General features: G+C 36.8%; 2 protein-coding genes across 5 annotated transcripts in view; both read left to right on the top strand.

Moving 5' to 3' along the window:
- LOC131676069 (excitatory amino acid transporter 3-like) overlaps nucleotides 1-4,103 on the top strand; it is a 35,240-nt gene extending 31,137 nt beyond the window's left edge. For all 4 annotated transcript variants that reach the window (XM_058955209.1, XM_058955198.1, XM_058955204.1 and 1 more), the window contains exons 3-5: nucleotides 376-767; nucleotides 926-1,097; nucleotides 1,160-4,103. In XM_058955209.1, the coding sequence (XP_058811192.1) occupies nucleotides 376-767; nucleotides 926-1,097; nucleotides 1,160-1,334 (739 nt within the window). In that variant the 3' untranslated portion in view covers nucleotides 1,335-4,103. The remainder of the gene's footprint in view (nucleotides 1-375; nucleotides 768-925; nucleotides 1,098-1,159) is intronic.
- Nucleotides 4,104-5,443: 1,340 nt separating this feature from the next.
- LOC131676059 (excitatory amino acid transporter 1-like) lies at nucleotides 5,444-12,928 on the top strand. Its single transcript, XM_058955188.1, has 4 exons — nucleotides 5,444-7,383; nucleotides 11,800-12,157; nucleotides 12,214-12,419; nucleotides 12,701-12,928. Exons 1-4 carry the CDS (start codon nucleotides 6,674-6,676, stop codon nucleotides 12,798-12,800), a joined length of 1,374 nt encoding a protein of 457 aa, XP_058811171.1. The 5' UTR covers nucleotides 5,444-6,673; the 3' UTR covers nucleotides 12,801-12,928.
- The last annotated feature ends 818 nt before the right edge of the window (nucleotides 12,929-13,746 follow it).

The raw sequence follows: 13,746 nt of genomic DNA, 5'->3' as shown, positions 1-13,746 counted from the left end.
CTTACAACTTGTTTACCATTAAAATCGATTGAAAAATTCCAGAGTTCTCTCTTAAGGGTTTTGTGGGGCATTGGCTCGCAAAATTTACACACATACTAGTGGATGTATAGTAATCTGCAAAAAACATCGATTTATATGGGACCGTCCCCTTAAAAATTCATCCGAGAAAGTTTTTATTTTTAGTAAAATTGAAGGACTCTGGCACTTTTCACGCCTCTTTACAAAAATTCAAACTTTTCCCTATTTCCCTCAACAAATATTACCCTTAAACAGAAATTTGCGCCATTCATCGAAACGAATGTTAAACTCGTTTTTAGATAACAGGACACAAATTATCATTTCCTAGGACTATAGCTAAACATTATTATTTTTCAGGTTATCGCCCATTGGTGTACTGTTTTTGATAACGGCAAAACTCCTGGAAATGGACGACCTCGGAGTCGTATTTGGCAAGTTGGGTCTTTACTTTGCTGTGACTGCTGGGGGCATACTATTCCACGGATTCGTGATACTGCCGACGCTGTTTTTCGTTTTCACCCGTAAGAACCCGGTTCGGTTTGTGGCCAACATGAGTCAAGCGCTTGCAACTGCTTTTGGGACATCATCCAGTTCAGCAACACTTCCGGTCACTATGCAGTGTTTAGAGGACAAGAATCACATCGATCCACGAGTATCGCGATTTGTACTACCAATTGGTGCAACGATTAACATGGACGGCACCGCTTTGTATGAGGCAGTTGCGGCTATTTTTATTGCGCAGCTACGAGGTAAGTGCTGGAAGCTACAAAGTATGGGTCCAGTTCCCAGTCGGTTTAATTGCATATCATTTGGGATGCAGTCGTATATGTAATTCTTAGATCTGTTCAACATAGTGCATCGAAGAGCTTCAACACTAATTGTATATTTCTTTTTGAACCGTCTTTAGGCTTAAGCCTATCGTTTGGTAATATCGTTGCAATCAGTATAACAGCAACGGCAGCCAGTATCGGGGCCGCTGGTATCCCTCAGGCAGGTCTTGTAACGCTCGTCATGGTCCTGGATACAGTGGGTCTACCGGCGGAGGATGTTTCACTTATTATCGCCGTGGATTGGTTACTGTAAGCACACACGGTAGCGACACACGACTAAAAGCTATACTAAACGTTTTATTTATCCATAGGGACCGTTTCAGAACGGTGGTCAATGTGCTTGGTGATTGTTTCGGCGCAGGTATTGTTGCTCACTACAGCCAAAAAGAACTGGCTGCCATTCCAGCGAATGTTGTAAATGGTAAGGTTCAACGAAACTCAGTGGTGCATAGTACCGAAACGGTATTGTTTGAAGAACGGTTGTAATTGTAGAGAATTATAAAATGTGGTAACCTAATGAATTCGGTACAGTTGACAATGTATCTCAGGCAATTTTTCAGTTGTTTGTTCAGAAAGTGTAAGTGCACATATTCTCATTTCAGAACTATTATTATCGATAGTGTTTCACTTTTTGGTTTTGCACTTCTTTGTGTGCCGATTGAGGCTTGAACAGAGTGATAATTATGAATCCAAGGTCAATTCAGGAAACGTTAGTATTTAGAAGTGAGACTAGTTATTAATCCGTTAATTAACATACATATCAGTGATAAAACTCAATTTCAAAATGTTATTTTGTATAAACTTTTATGTCTCATTGGTTTTATTATAAGATATAATATTATGCGGTGCAACATTACATAATAAAAAATACTTTTCAACTACAATTATCTGGCCGCGATATAATAAATCTGATACTACAGTACAAATGCGATATGATTCATCCGTTAAATCAACAAGAAGTAGGAATTTACAAAAAAAATAAATTATTAGTCGGGAAAAAATATTAATCAATTTTATTACGTTTCATTCTCAAAATATATTAAAAAAATTCATCGTTTCTTTTTTTAATAATTTGTTTTTTAAAACTATAAAAAATGAAATGAAAACGGAAATCAAATGAAATGAAAAAATATATTTTCAGATAAATTATATCACAAAATTCCTCACCAGGCTTAGAAAATCGATGTATTTGCTTCAATCGTTAGAATTACATTATCCCAGCTTATGAAAGCCATGTTTTCAAAATTCCGTACACGATCACAAAAAAAACAATAAATGCTATGTCTTTTTTCTTTTTTATTTCGACTATGTTAGTCACATTTTCTTTTCTACATTTTAACGACATTCAGACATTAGCTAGAGATTACTGTGTAGGGAAAGTTATGAAAATTAGAGCCATAGTACTCAATTGAGAGCATGGATGCGAAGCGAACAGATCGGAAAACTAGAAGTGGCAGGGTCATTAGAACAGGCTTAATATCGTACGGGCTTATTTTTTTGTCTTCTGCTAAAGGAGGTCGAGCTTAGGCTGCATAACTACGAATCACCCGAGTTCACTAGCATGTGTCCTGGTATAGACAGACAGGGCAATCTTTACCGTGACAACCGACAACCACGGTCGTCATTTACAATGTTGTCATTTTCCAATGTTATCAACGCACTTACTGCCAAAAAAGGCCCAAGAAATGGGTACTTTATTAAAAATGACCAAATAATTTTAAATTTCAACTTTCAATCACCATAATAGTTTATCCTGTGCACTTTCACTTCTTTACTTCAGCACCGGCCTGACAAACAATTTTTGATCGATTCTTGTTGATTACAATTGTATCGGTAATACAAATGATTGAACAAAAACTCTCCACTTAAATGAAGTAAACATCCTACCCTCCCTTTGCAATAAATAAAACAATGGAAACGAAAATCTACGGACTATGTATAGGTTAAATAACTTGCATAGTATTGATTACACTAGTTTGCTAGTGTGGGGTGATTGCGCAAAATTGAGTAAAAAGATATTTTCCAGGTCAATTTTGGGTCACTGAATACGAAAATCGTATCCATTTTTAACATATTTTTTTACAAAGATCAAAGATTTTTGAGCGAGTTAGTAAAATGACACAATTAATCCTCTGTTGGAATTAAACGGAAGACATCTACCTTAAAAGGATTAATTTCAATTTTCTTTTACAAATAATCGTTTTTGAGATGAAAAACGTGTTTTTTATTTATTTATTTATTGTCGTCAAACAAGAGTAGACTATGCAGCACTATGCAGCTTTTGGTCAATATGTCGGGAATATATCTTCCGATCGTTATAACCACTCACTATTAGGGTTAAGAGCGACCACAGTAAAAGAAAAGATTTGTTTGGTAATATAATTTATTTTTAGTTGATCTTTCATAAAAAACACTTCAGGAAAAAAATCTTTATCATACGTGGCAGATAAACTATTCACGTGAATTTAAATCCTAAGATCAAAATCAGATAAAAACTGATGATGTATTGAAGCACCGAGTTGGCCTTCCATGGTAGATCAGCGAATGTTTTGCATGTACATGCACCGTATTTTTATTCTGTATTCGTGTAAATAAGAAAACCAAAGCAAAACGGCGGTACCATCACAATTTATTTACTAAATGTAAACATGCTGTTTCAACAGACTTCGCAGCCCAGTCACAACATACAGCAAAAAGCACAGTTGCACCCCGCAGTTTTTCAAAAAGACGATGTTTAAAATATAAAGACACGCGGAGAAAAAAACAGTAAATTTGGCTGCTCGGTTTTCCAAGATATTTTGTCTGTTATTTTTGGCAACCAGGAATATTGCGTACACTGAGAAACAAAAATATGCCTAGTTAGCATACTTTCTATTCCCGTCTCTTTTCTTCTGCTGTGATTTTTATGCATTTTCATGCATATACTCTTAGTAAGCATTCAATGAGTGGATAGACCGAATATGTGCAATGCATACAATTTACAACAGAAGAAACGAGAGGCAGATAGAAAAGTATGCTATCGATGCACAAATAAAATTCTGCGTGTACAGGCAGAAGAATCAGGCCTCTTTGAAACAACAAAACGTTTAGTCGAATTGCAAACTTGACGAATGACTGTTTCAAACTGAAATGGGCGTTTCTCGAAAGCACGTATTTGATTTAGTTCAACAAATACATCTGTTTGCATTTTAAATAGAAACATTGTTGAAACAAAATAAAATTTGTTAGATCTAACTGTTCCCTTTGTTAAAAACCAACAGAATCTTTGTTTGGGCTCAACTAAATTTTAGTTGTCCTCTCCTTTGGTTAACACTAAAGATTTGAATTTGAATTTTTTGGTAATTTCAAGCAATAGTATTCATAAAATCAAACCTGAATCTTGGTTCTCACTGTATCAAACAGGAAAATTGTTAATTAAAACCAAAATGTGTTTATTCTTACTGATTTTTTTTTCTGTGTGTATAAATAGCGAGAGACTTGTAGTTTTAATGAATTCTTCACGAATTCCTTTTTTGATGAAATATTTCCCAAAATACTCCATTATGCAACTCGGAAACGCATTGATTTACGTTACTGAACCTGTGTACATGTTTTTCGTTGCACTAGAAAGATCGAGGATGCAGTTGATGAGTAAGAGCAATATTGCAGCACAGTTGGCTACTTTGCTGCCTGACGCCATTCAAAATTTATATGTCGAATGTCACGATACTAGGAGAAAAGTAGTTAGTAAGATTATTATTTTCAGACTTTGTATCTACCAGCTATATAAAATGAGGGACCAGACAGTCAGACAGCTTTTTAATTTTAATGTGTTTAACCCTAGAACGGTTTTGTGGGGTACATTTGTACCCCAGAGCTATATGCAATCCCTGTAATTCCGTTGAGGTTTATTTTAGTTACAAGCAATCCTTATCATAAATCAATTTGGTTATTAAACATCCATTAAAGTAGGTGTAATTTGTTTGTTTCACTTGACCAACTTAACTGTGCTCGCTTAAAGTTTGTCTGGGGTACAAATGTACCCCACAAAACCGTTTACGTTAGTTTTTTGTCATGTGTACATAATTCGAAAAAAAAATCAATTTTTTTTAAAGCAAGATATCGATACATAGTAAGCGAGAAACTTGTGTAAAATTGTTTAAGGGGGCGTCTGGTGTAAAATGCTCAAACCGAAAGTTAAATTGTTTTATGATTTTGAAGGCAAGGCAACAATGGTTCTTTTGTGTAATTTCAAGATCTATTTATACATTCATTTTGCACAAATTTTTTTTTTCTATTTTCGGCTATTTTCGGCAAATTTGAGACTAAGAGAAACGAAAGCAATGAAATGGAAAGACGGATAGGTATTCTAGAGCGAATCAGTTATAAACTTAGACCGGAAAACTAGAACTAGGCTGGCTCATATGGGTATGATCGAAAGGAAATGTAAAGAATTCTTTGCCTTCTGCAGAGTAGGAGTTGGGCGTTGTACCCAAGTCTACCGCATGGTCTATGGTAGAACATAACTCATCATCATGTTTTACCGCCGACGCCGGCAAAAGGGAGAAGAATGATCGCATGGTCGTTCTAGGCGAGGATTTGTGAAGAATTTTTTGCCGGCGTCGGCGGTAAAACATGATGATGAGTTATGTTCTACCATAGACCATGCGGTAGACTTGGGTGCAACGCCCAACTCCTACTCTGCAGAAGGCAAAGAATTCTTCACATTTCCTTTCGATCATGCCCATATGAGCCTGCCTAGTTCTAGTTTTCCGGTCTAAGTTTATAACTGATTCGCTCTAGGATACCTATCCGTCTTTCAATTTCATTGTTTTCGTTTCTCTTAGTCTCAAATTTGCCGATAATAGCCAACAAAATCGATACAGTAGTCCAGATATTGGAGTCACCTCCCTGGTGTCGGTCCTTATTCCTTATCTTGGAAACTAAACATTAGAATCAAAAACAAATTAATCGCGTTCTGTCTAAGTGTCCTGAATATTGTTCAATCAGAATGGGCTATAATGAAAGGAGAATACGAACAGATCAAGTATAAAGTGAACAATACAAATTACAGGAAGTGGGTAAACAGTGAGAAAAAAGCGAAGAATACATATCAAGACTGACTAATATCTTGATATGTAGTTTTTCAAAAAAGGAACCGGATACAACAATACTATACTCTTATGTGTGGCATGAAGCAAGAGTACTGATAGTAATACATTTGCAAAATTTCGTTGCAAATTTGGGATTTATTCGATAAATACAAGATATTTGGAAGTTTTAAAATTTCGTGATGGTTAGTTGTAATTATATTCTGGACTAGTCATCATCTAAGAAGAGATATGCGAAGACGCCATATTGAGCCAGCGAAACTGTCAAATTTCTGAGCCAGCCGATTCAAACCAGCCTTCATTTGGTAGCACTGCTAGTTTTTAACAATGGAATGAAAGGCTCCCATTTTGTCTGTTTTTACTCCGCACATCTCTGACTATGAGGATAACTACTCTATACTATAACACTTAAAAATTCAAACAATTCAAGTGAGGCTATACAGATATAAAGGGGAAGCTATTCGACACAATTTAATCATCAGCTCAATCAAGCTTTACTTAATCAAAATAAAAACCAGATAAGATTGACGTGGTTGTCTTTGCTTGTGCTATATTGCAGGACTGATAATACCTATCTTAGAATGGATAAATAATTACACCTCATCTCACTTAAGATAGTATCTCACTTTACAGTTGAATAAGGTGGCGAAAAGCTGATTTTAATTGTCGATAATTTGTTCTGCTATTCGGACAAGACATTGAAATACAACATAAAATATAGTTGTGAAACACGAAATGGCAAATCTCAAAAAGTTAGATGTGGGTCAGTTTGTAAAAGATAACTTATTGATACTACTAACGATAGGAGGGGTGATTGTCGGAGTCATCCTTGGTCTAGGACTACGCAACGTGAGCGAATACATTTGGAACCAGCGAAATGTGATGTACGCTAACTTCATTGGGGACTTGTTCCTGCGCACTATTAAGGCAATAATTTTACCGCTCATGGTGACATCATTAATGTCCGCCGTTGGTTCTATGGATCAGGGCATGTCGCGAAAAATTGGAGGTCTTTCTATTTTGTACTATATGACTACGACGATTTTGGCAGTGATAGAAGGCATCATCCTGGTTGTGACAATTGAACCCGGAAAACGAATCAACGATGAGGATACCTCTTCGAATAATCGGAAAATGAATATGACAACAGTTGACACAATGCTGGATCTCATTCGAAATATTATTCCTCCAAACCTGGTGCAAGCATGTCTTGAACAGTATCAAACAGTTTTAACACCCGATCCTGATAATCCGAACGAGGAGGATCTTGCAAAGTGGAATATTTCTGGTCGTTATATCATTGGAACCAACTTAATCGGAATTGTAGCAGCGTCTATCACCTTCGGAGTGGCTCTGAGTGCCGTGAAAAATGAAGCTCCAGATCTACTTAAACTTGTTCAGCAGTTATCTAGCGCAGTAATGAAAGTTACTGCTTGGATTATATGGTGAGTTTTCCATTAATAGACACAGAAAAAGAAGCACGTAAGATACTCGCAGCTCGGTTCCAAGCCTTTATAGTTAATCCTGATTTAATTGGTTAAGGGTTGATTTCTTCACCCTCGCTTGGCGCTTAAGCCAGGTTTAAACGTACTGGTGAAAGATGAAAAAACAATGCTGGTTTAAGAAAATCAGTTCACTAGTTTTTTCTTAATCACGTTCGCCATTTTGAAAAAAAAAATTGGAGAATGCGACGTGTAAAGTTTGCGGCCAAGAAAACAAACTTACTGAAAAGAGATGTTAATCATCAGACGACAACAGGCTTTTGACATTTTTAAATAATATTCGAAGGACTAACAAAAAAAAATACTTTTTGAAACGTCTTAAGGAAGTTACCCCTTTGAAAGCAAACGCGTCGTTTTTATCCACTGAGAACTGGGAAGCCTATAAAAAAGCAGATAAATAATAATGCCGTTAAAAGACCATCCCCGCATCTTTTTTTGATAAGAAATACGTTAATGTGGCAGCAAAATTTCAAAAAGGAAGGTAATCCTACCGACCTTTCTAGTGCATGTCTTGTACAGAGATATTTTGACCTTTTCTTCTGACCAGAACTACAAATCGGTGACAGGTTTGTTTGAACTTGAAGAATAAATCTCAAATCATGTCCTATTATACTCATATCACAGTTGTTCATCGCCTGTGTTTCATTCATACAGCCGCCGCTCAATCATTTTCCATTAATTATTTGTTATTTTTGTGGTAATGTTAAAATCTCTCCACTCAGGTAAAACGTATAGTGAAATTCATAAGAATTATTATGATACATAGAAAAGCAATAAAACTATGTTTTCATACGAATTATATGAAAACATACAATTATTATAATTATCTCAACAATTTATAATCTATTGTATATACCAGCCGATGATTTTTCACAATATTGTTTTAAAAAAAAGTTACAGAAAATGCAAATTATTAATTATTAATGCATGAATTTTTATTTTCTGGTAAATTGTACCGATATCGACGCTATTAGCGAATAGGAACCGGTGCGATATTTATCCTCTACAGATGTGTACTTATTGCTGAACTGCCATCATGAAGCAGAATATTAAGGAGGGGATAAGGGTTTCAACGTGAAGAAAAATTATTTTCTTTGCGATTTTTTTAGAACTTTGCAAAACACGATTTGCGGTGTTAACTACCATTCAAAAACTACTTAATCGATTTCTTTCAAACTTTGCATACATATTCTACGTAAAAAAATATCTAACCTCAACGTAGAGTTTTTGAGATAATTTTTCAATTAATGGGTTTTTTTATTCATTTGCAATAAAAATTGCTATTTTTCAAGAAGAATTTTACCCTTTTTTGAATAATAACGGTCTTCACTTTTTCAATAATTTATTGCAGCTTACCATTTTGTATGTGAGTGTAGGTATGTACAATGCCGGCCGCGAACGCTGGAACGAAGCGGAAAGCAGTCGGCCGGGTCCGATGCGACCAGCGATGCCACTTTCTGGCGGGTACGTCGATAGGCAATCACTGCTGTTTTGCTTTCCGGTGATTCAAGAGCCCTCTGCCACCTCGTGGCTGGATTCTGTTACTGGCTGACGGTTGGGTGATCTAGGTAGAACCTCGTGGCAGGTTCGGAGTGCTCATGGGCACTTTGGACGTACTTATAGCGATGATGGTGCCACTATCGACGACGGGCCGTTAAAGGGACACCGCGTTCGGACTATAAGCCACTCCGATGGCCTTAGGAGTTAATATAATAGGTACTGCAACCGGATAATATTGACGAGGCAGGAAAAAGTTATAGGATTGCTACTGGGAAAGCTTTTATTTTCATTTCATACCTGATTCCTTCTCGGTGTTTATTTAATTGACTTTGTATCATTCCTCTATTAACTTTACTACTACTTTTTATTTAAATATTTCCAATGGACTATGTGTTCATTAACTTTTAACCGTGATGTCTGCCTTTTTTAAGTGTCATGGGGGACGTCTGGTGTAGTGCGCAAAAAATCGATTGTTTTATATTCTTTCTAGTAATGAACCTCTAGAATAGTCTCCCGAAATCTCGGTGGCCACCATGAACTTCTTTTGTTTAAACAGCCATGTATTCCTCGCACATATTTGCTATAACGCACGCAGATTTCGATCTTCTTCTTCTTCTTCTTCTTCTTCTAGTTCTGGTTAACTCTTTCGTGAAAAGAGTTGAAACGATGGCGCAGCGAATTAGCTATATTGCCAGTTAATTATTCTTTTATAGCAATGTCGACTTTACTTTCTGTGGACTACCGGTGAGAAACCCGCAACGCCGCCACTCCGGCTCAAATCAGCACACAAAATAATTGTTCCTTCCTTGAAAAAAAAAAACCAGTTCCATCGGCACCAGGAGAACCAGACGTGTTGCTGCGTTGAAAATCGCATCGGAAGTGCAGATTTCTATCTATCGCCAACAATTTTCGAAAAACTAATAACGATAAAAATACTGTGTGAACAATACACTCTGAACTACTTCTACCCAAATTTTCAAGAGAAAATACCCAATAGGTCATTTTCTACAGCGTTTTTTCCGTGACGCAATTTGATATGTGACACCATTTAATAGCGTTTTACTCAAAACCGCGTTTTACAAATTGAATACGATAACTCAAAAACTAACCAACGAATCGATTTGATTTTTTGTGAGAATGCACAATACGTGTAGCCTGTTTCGAAGAAAGGTGAGCGAATTTTACAGTAAAATATGAGATTTTTCGGTTTTCATCAATCAATTTTCCGAAACTCGAACTTTTTTATATTTTTTAGGTTCATCGAGTAACTACAAGTCTAAGCATTACAAAACTTATTGAATTTCCCGTATCAGACAATTTTATCGAGAGTTATCGTGTTCGCCGCGGCGCTCCTCGACTTGGAACTGGATGTACGTCTATTCTTGGAACACCCGTATGTGTGGCTCTGCGTGGCTGGAAATATTTTTTTTCATGCACAATGAATGTATAAAAAATCTTAATTGTCCTGAGACGAGACAAGCAAATTGAGTTCTTGTCGGCCGGTCTTACGAACACTAATGCAGTTTCCTGGTTGAAAACAATTCCATTTACTTTTGCCATCTTTGTTTATTATTTTCCACCAGCTTGTGATGCAGTATTTGTGTCATGTGACGTGTACGTACATGAGCCGTAGAAAAGTCTATAGCAAAAAATCGAAAGTCAAATGCAGCCAGGGGGTACTGTCAAATGCAGCCAGCCCATTTAAATTAAGGCAAAAAGAGAGGCTATGTGAGACGAACAATAGAATGAACAGTAAAAAAGAAAAAGAAAACATCTATTGGCAAGTCCCGTCCCAGGTATTGCCTATCCACAGATAACAGACGTTTGAGCTCGATTTGAATCGTGTGTAAATACCCGCTACTGAGATTCATAATAAATCAGACGTCTGAAACACGTTTGGCAAACGTTTGTAGATGGCGCACTGATCGATACAATGTATTTAGAGTGCAGCTGTCAAACACGTATATCAAACAGTTGCGCAGGCGGCAATAGTGAAACACGCATTTCCAACGTTTATCAATTTGAAAGTTTACACAGGTTTTTGAAGAAATTTTGTTCTAGTCTAAACGTCTGTTATCTGTGGTCTATCCTAGTCCAGTAGCTCCCCTCTCACTCGCAATATTTTTCTCCCGTTTGGCTTTATTTCCTACTTTCCCATAGTTTCCCAGTCCCGAGCGTATCCGGTTTTGTCAACGTGTGTGTAAATTGTGTTTTAAGTTCGTGTGTTACATGTGACTGCCTAATTATATATTTCGACCGTTTAGATATAATTTTCCTTCTAAATATATTCACTATTCCATAGAATATTTATATATAAAAAGAAGCGTTATATACTTATTATCCAAGACGCATATTTCCTCCTAACTGTTATACGCCAATATATATTATGGCATTTTATCTGAAAAGCGGTAATAGGATTGACTCGCCTTTTGCACACAAAATGTTAGGTAGTATCTTACCAAGCACTGGAAATTGCGCTATTCATATCACTGGAAAGAGATTCCCTGCCCCTTCGATTTGTCCATAAATGACTCTATTTATGGATCCGCTCCTTATCGCCCCTTCGCACAGCGATAATGTGAATGTCATTTGATAACATAATTTTATCTATGCTGTAAAAGCATCTGCAGCCATCGGAGTATTCCATGCACTGATGGCGGGTTCCTATATCATCGTCATATTATTTCTCCGAATAGTATTCAAGAAACAACAGGTTGTGAGTTAGAAAAAATCATATTAGTACATAATCTTGAAAATAACCTAATCTTTTAAGGTTGATTTTTTCCATTTATCAGAATACTTACCAAGCAACTACAAACACAATTCTTTTTATAATTTTGTTTATTTTTATTAATCTAGGTTATCACCGATAGGTGTTTTATCACTTATTATGGCCAAATTTTTAGAGATGGATGACATAGCCGAAGTCTTCAGCAAACTTGGACTTTACTTTGCGGTGGTGGTTTTTGGAATAATTTTCCATGGAGTTGTTGTACTGCCATTAATATACTTTCTGCTGACCAGAAAAAATCCATACATATTCCTCGCCAATATGGGTCAGGCAGTAGCAACAGCATTTGGAACATCATCCAGTTCAGCAACTATGCCCGTTACGTTACAATGTTTGGAGGAAAAAAATCGCATTGATACTCGGATAACTCGTTTTGTAATTCCCATCGGAACAACCATCAACATGGATGGAACTGCGCTGTATGAGGTTCGTGGTGCACATGATCGGCATTAAATCACTCTTACTCTCTTCAATTTTTACAGGCAGTAGCTGCAATATTCATTGCTCAACTGCGCGGGATGGAGCTATCATTCGGACAGATCATAGCAGTTGCCATAACTGCAACAGCAGCCAGCATTGGAACAGCTGCGGTGCCTCAAGGAGGTTTGGTGACATTAGTGATGGTTCTGGATTCTATTGGACTTCCCAGTGAAGATGTGTCACTAATTATCGCCGTGGATTGGCTAGTGTTAGTATACATGTAATTCCATCGGCTTAACTCTATGAGAGCCACGCAATTCACTCTAGCGATATTGTCTTAGAACTTCTAGGCTATTGTCTAAATTTGGACATTGACATGTCGTCCAAAGGCTTAGCTCGTTTTAGAAATTGTGTACTATGTGTGGAACAAGCTTTATATTTTAGAGCTTAATTCTAATACTTGTAGAATTCAAATAGATTGTCCCTTCAACAGCTATGGTTTTTCTATAAAACTCTAAAACCAATTATTTTATTTATGTACAATTTCAGGAACCGATTTCGTGCTGTAGTGAACGTGCTGGGTGATTGTTTCGGAGCTGGTATAGTGGAACATTATAGTAGAAAAGATCTAATCGATCACGATCTATGACAGTAATGGTTGTGAAACAAGGTAGTAATATAAATTTATGTTGGATTTATTGTTATTCTAAATAAGTAAGCTATTGTTTGTAAGCTGATAGATATCATGTGCTCCAAAAGGACCATTAATAAATTACGTCATCGCCTAAAACGAACGTAACGAATTATTATTGATAAAATATTTCTTCCGTAAAACAGGTTACATGTCGTTCTACCTTCGTAGGCTTTAGCAAAATCAAAATATATTGCATCAACTTACTGAAGTTTCTCGACAATTGGAACTGAAAGACTTGTGTACGTCAACAAGCACGAAGTGGTTGATCGTGTGTAAGATTGTAAGAAAATTCGACGACTTCGAACTTAATGACGCACACAGGTTTTCTAGTTCCAGCCTTCGAGACACGTCAGCAAGCTGATGCAATATATTTCGATTGCGCTAAAGCTATCGGCACAACATTGCTGTTATGAAACTACAGCTAGGATTTCCGACCCGATAACTACAATCTTAGCTTTCTGAGCAATCTGTGTTTAGTAGAATCGGCGCCACACGCTGAAGCGTATTTGAAACTGGTGTCCATCGCGGAAGTCACCTAGGGCCACTTATCTTAAAGTTATTTATCAACGATCTCTGCATGCGCATCAAGTCTGAGAAACTACTTTACTATGCATATCTGAATTTTTTCGTTCAATTGCTTGGATTCAGCTATACTCCAAGAGGATATAATCAATATTGAGGAGCGGGGCTCGCTGAATGGACTACAGATAAAGGTCGATAAATATAAGATGATAAGTCTTGGTTGCTTGACAACTTTAAGGCACTGAGAATATACTCGCCAAGTATGTCTCAACGAAAGGGTGGATTCTATCCGTGACCTAGGAGTGTTATTTCACAGAAAACTTCGTCTTGCGTGTTCTATAGCCGTCCCCTAAACTCAACGCAGTCGACCACGCAACAA

Source organism: Topomyia yanbarensis, chromosome 1 (assembly GCF_030247195.1).
Source record: "Topomyia yanbarensis strain Yona2022 chromosome 1, ASM3024719v1, whole genome shotgun sequence".
Taxonomy (NCBI): Eukaryota; Metazoa; Arthropoda; class Insecta; order Diptera; family Culicidae; genus Topomyia; species Topomyia yanbarensis.
Note: the sequence above shows the minus strand (reverse complement) of the source record. Positions and strands in the feature narration are given on the sequence as shown.

Coding starts and splice junctions, on each gene's coding strand:
- LOC131676059 (XM_058955188.1), top strand. CDS start 6,674: ATGGCAAATCTCAAAAAGTTAGATGTGGGTCAGTTTGTAAAAGATAAC. Junction 7,384..11,799: donor GTTACTGCTTGGATTATATG/GTGAGTTTTCCA, acceptor TTATTAATCTAG/GTTATCACCGATAGGTGTTT. Junction 12,420..12,700: donor ATCGCCGTGGATTGGCTAGT/GTTAGTATACAT, acceptor GTACAATTTCAG/GAACCGATTTCGTGCTGTAG.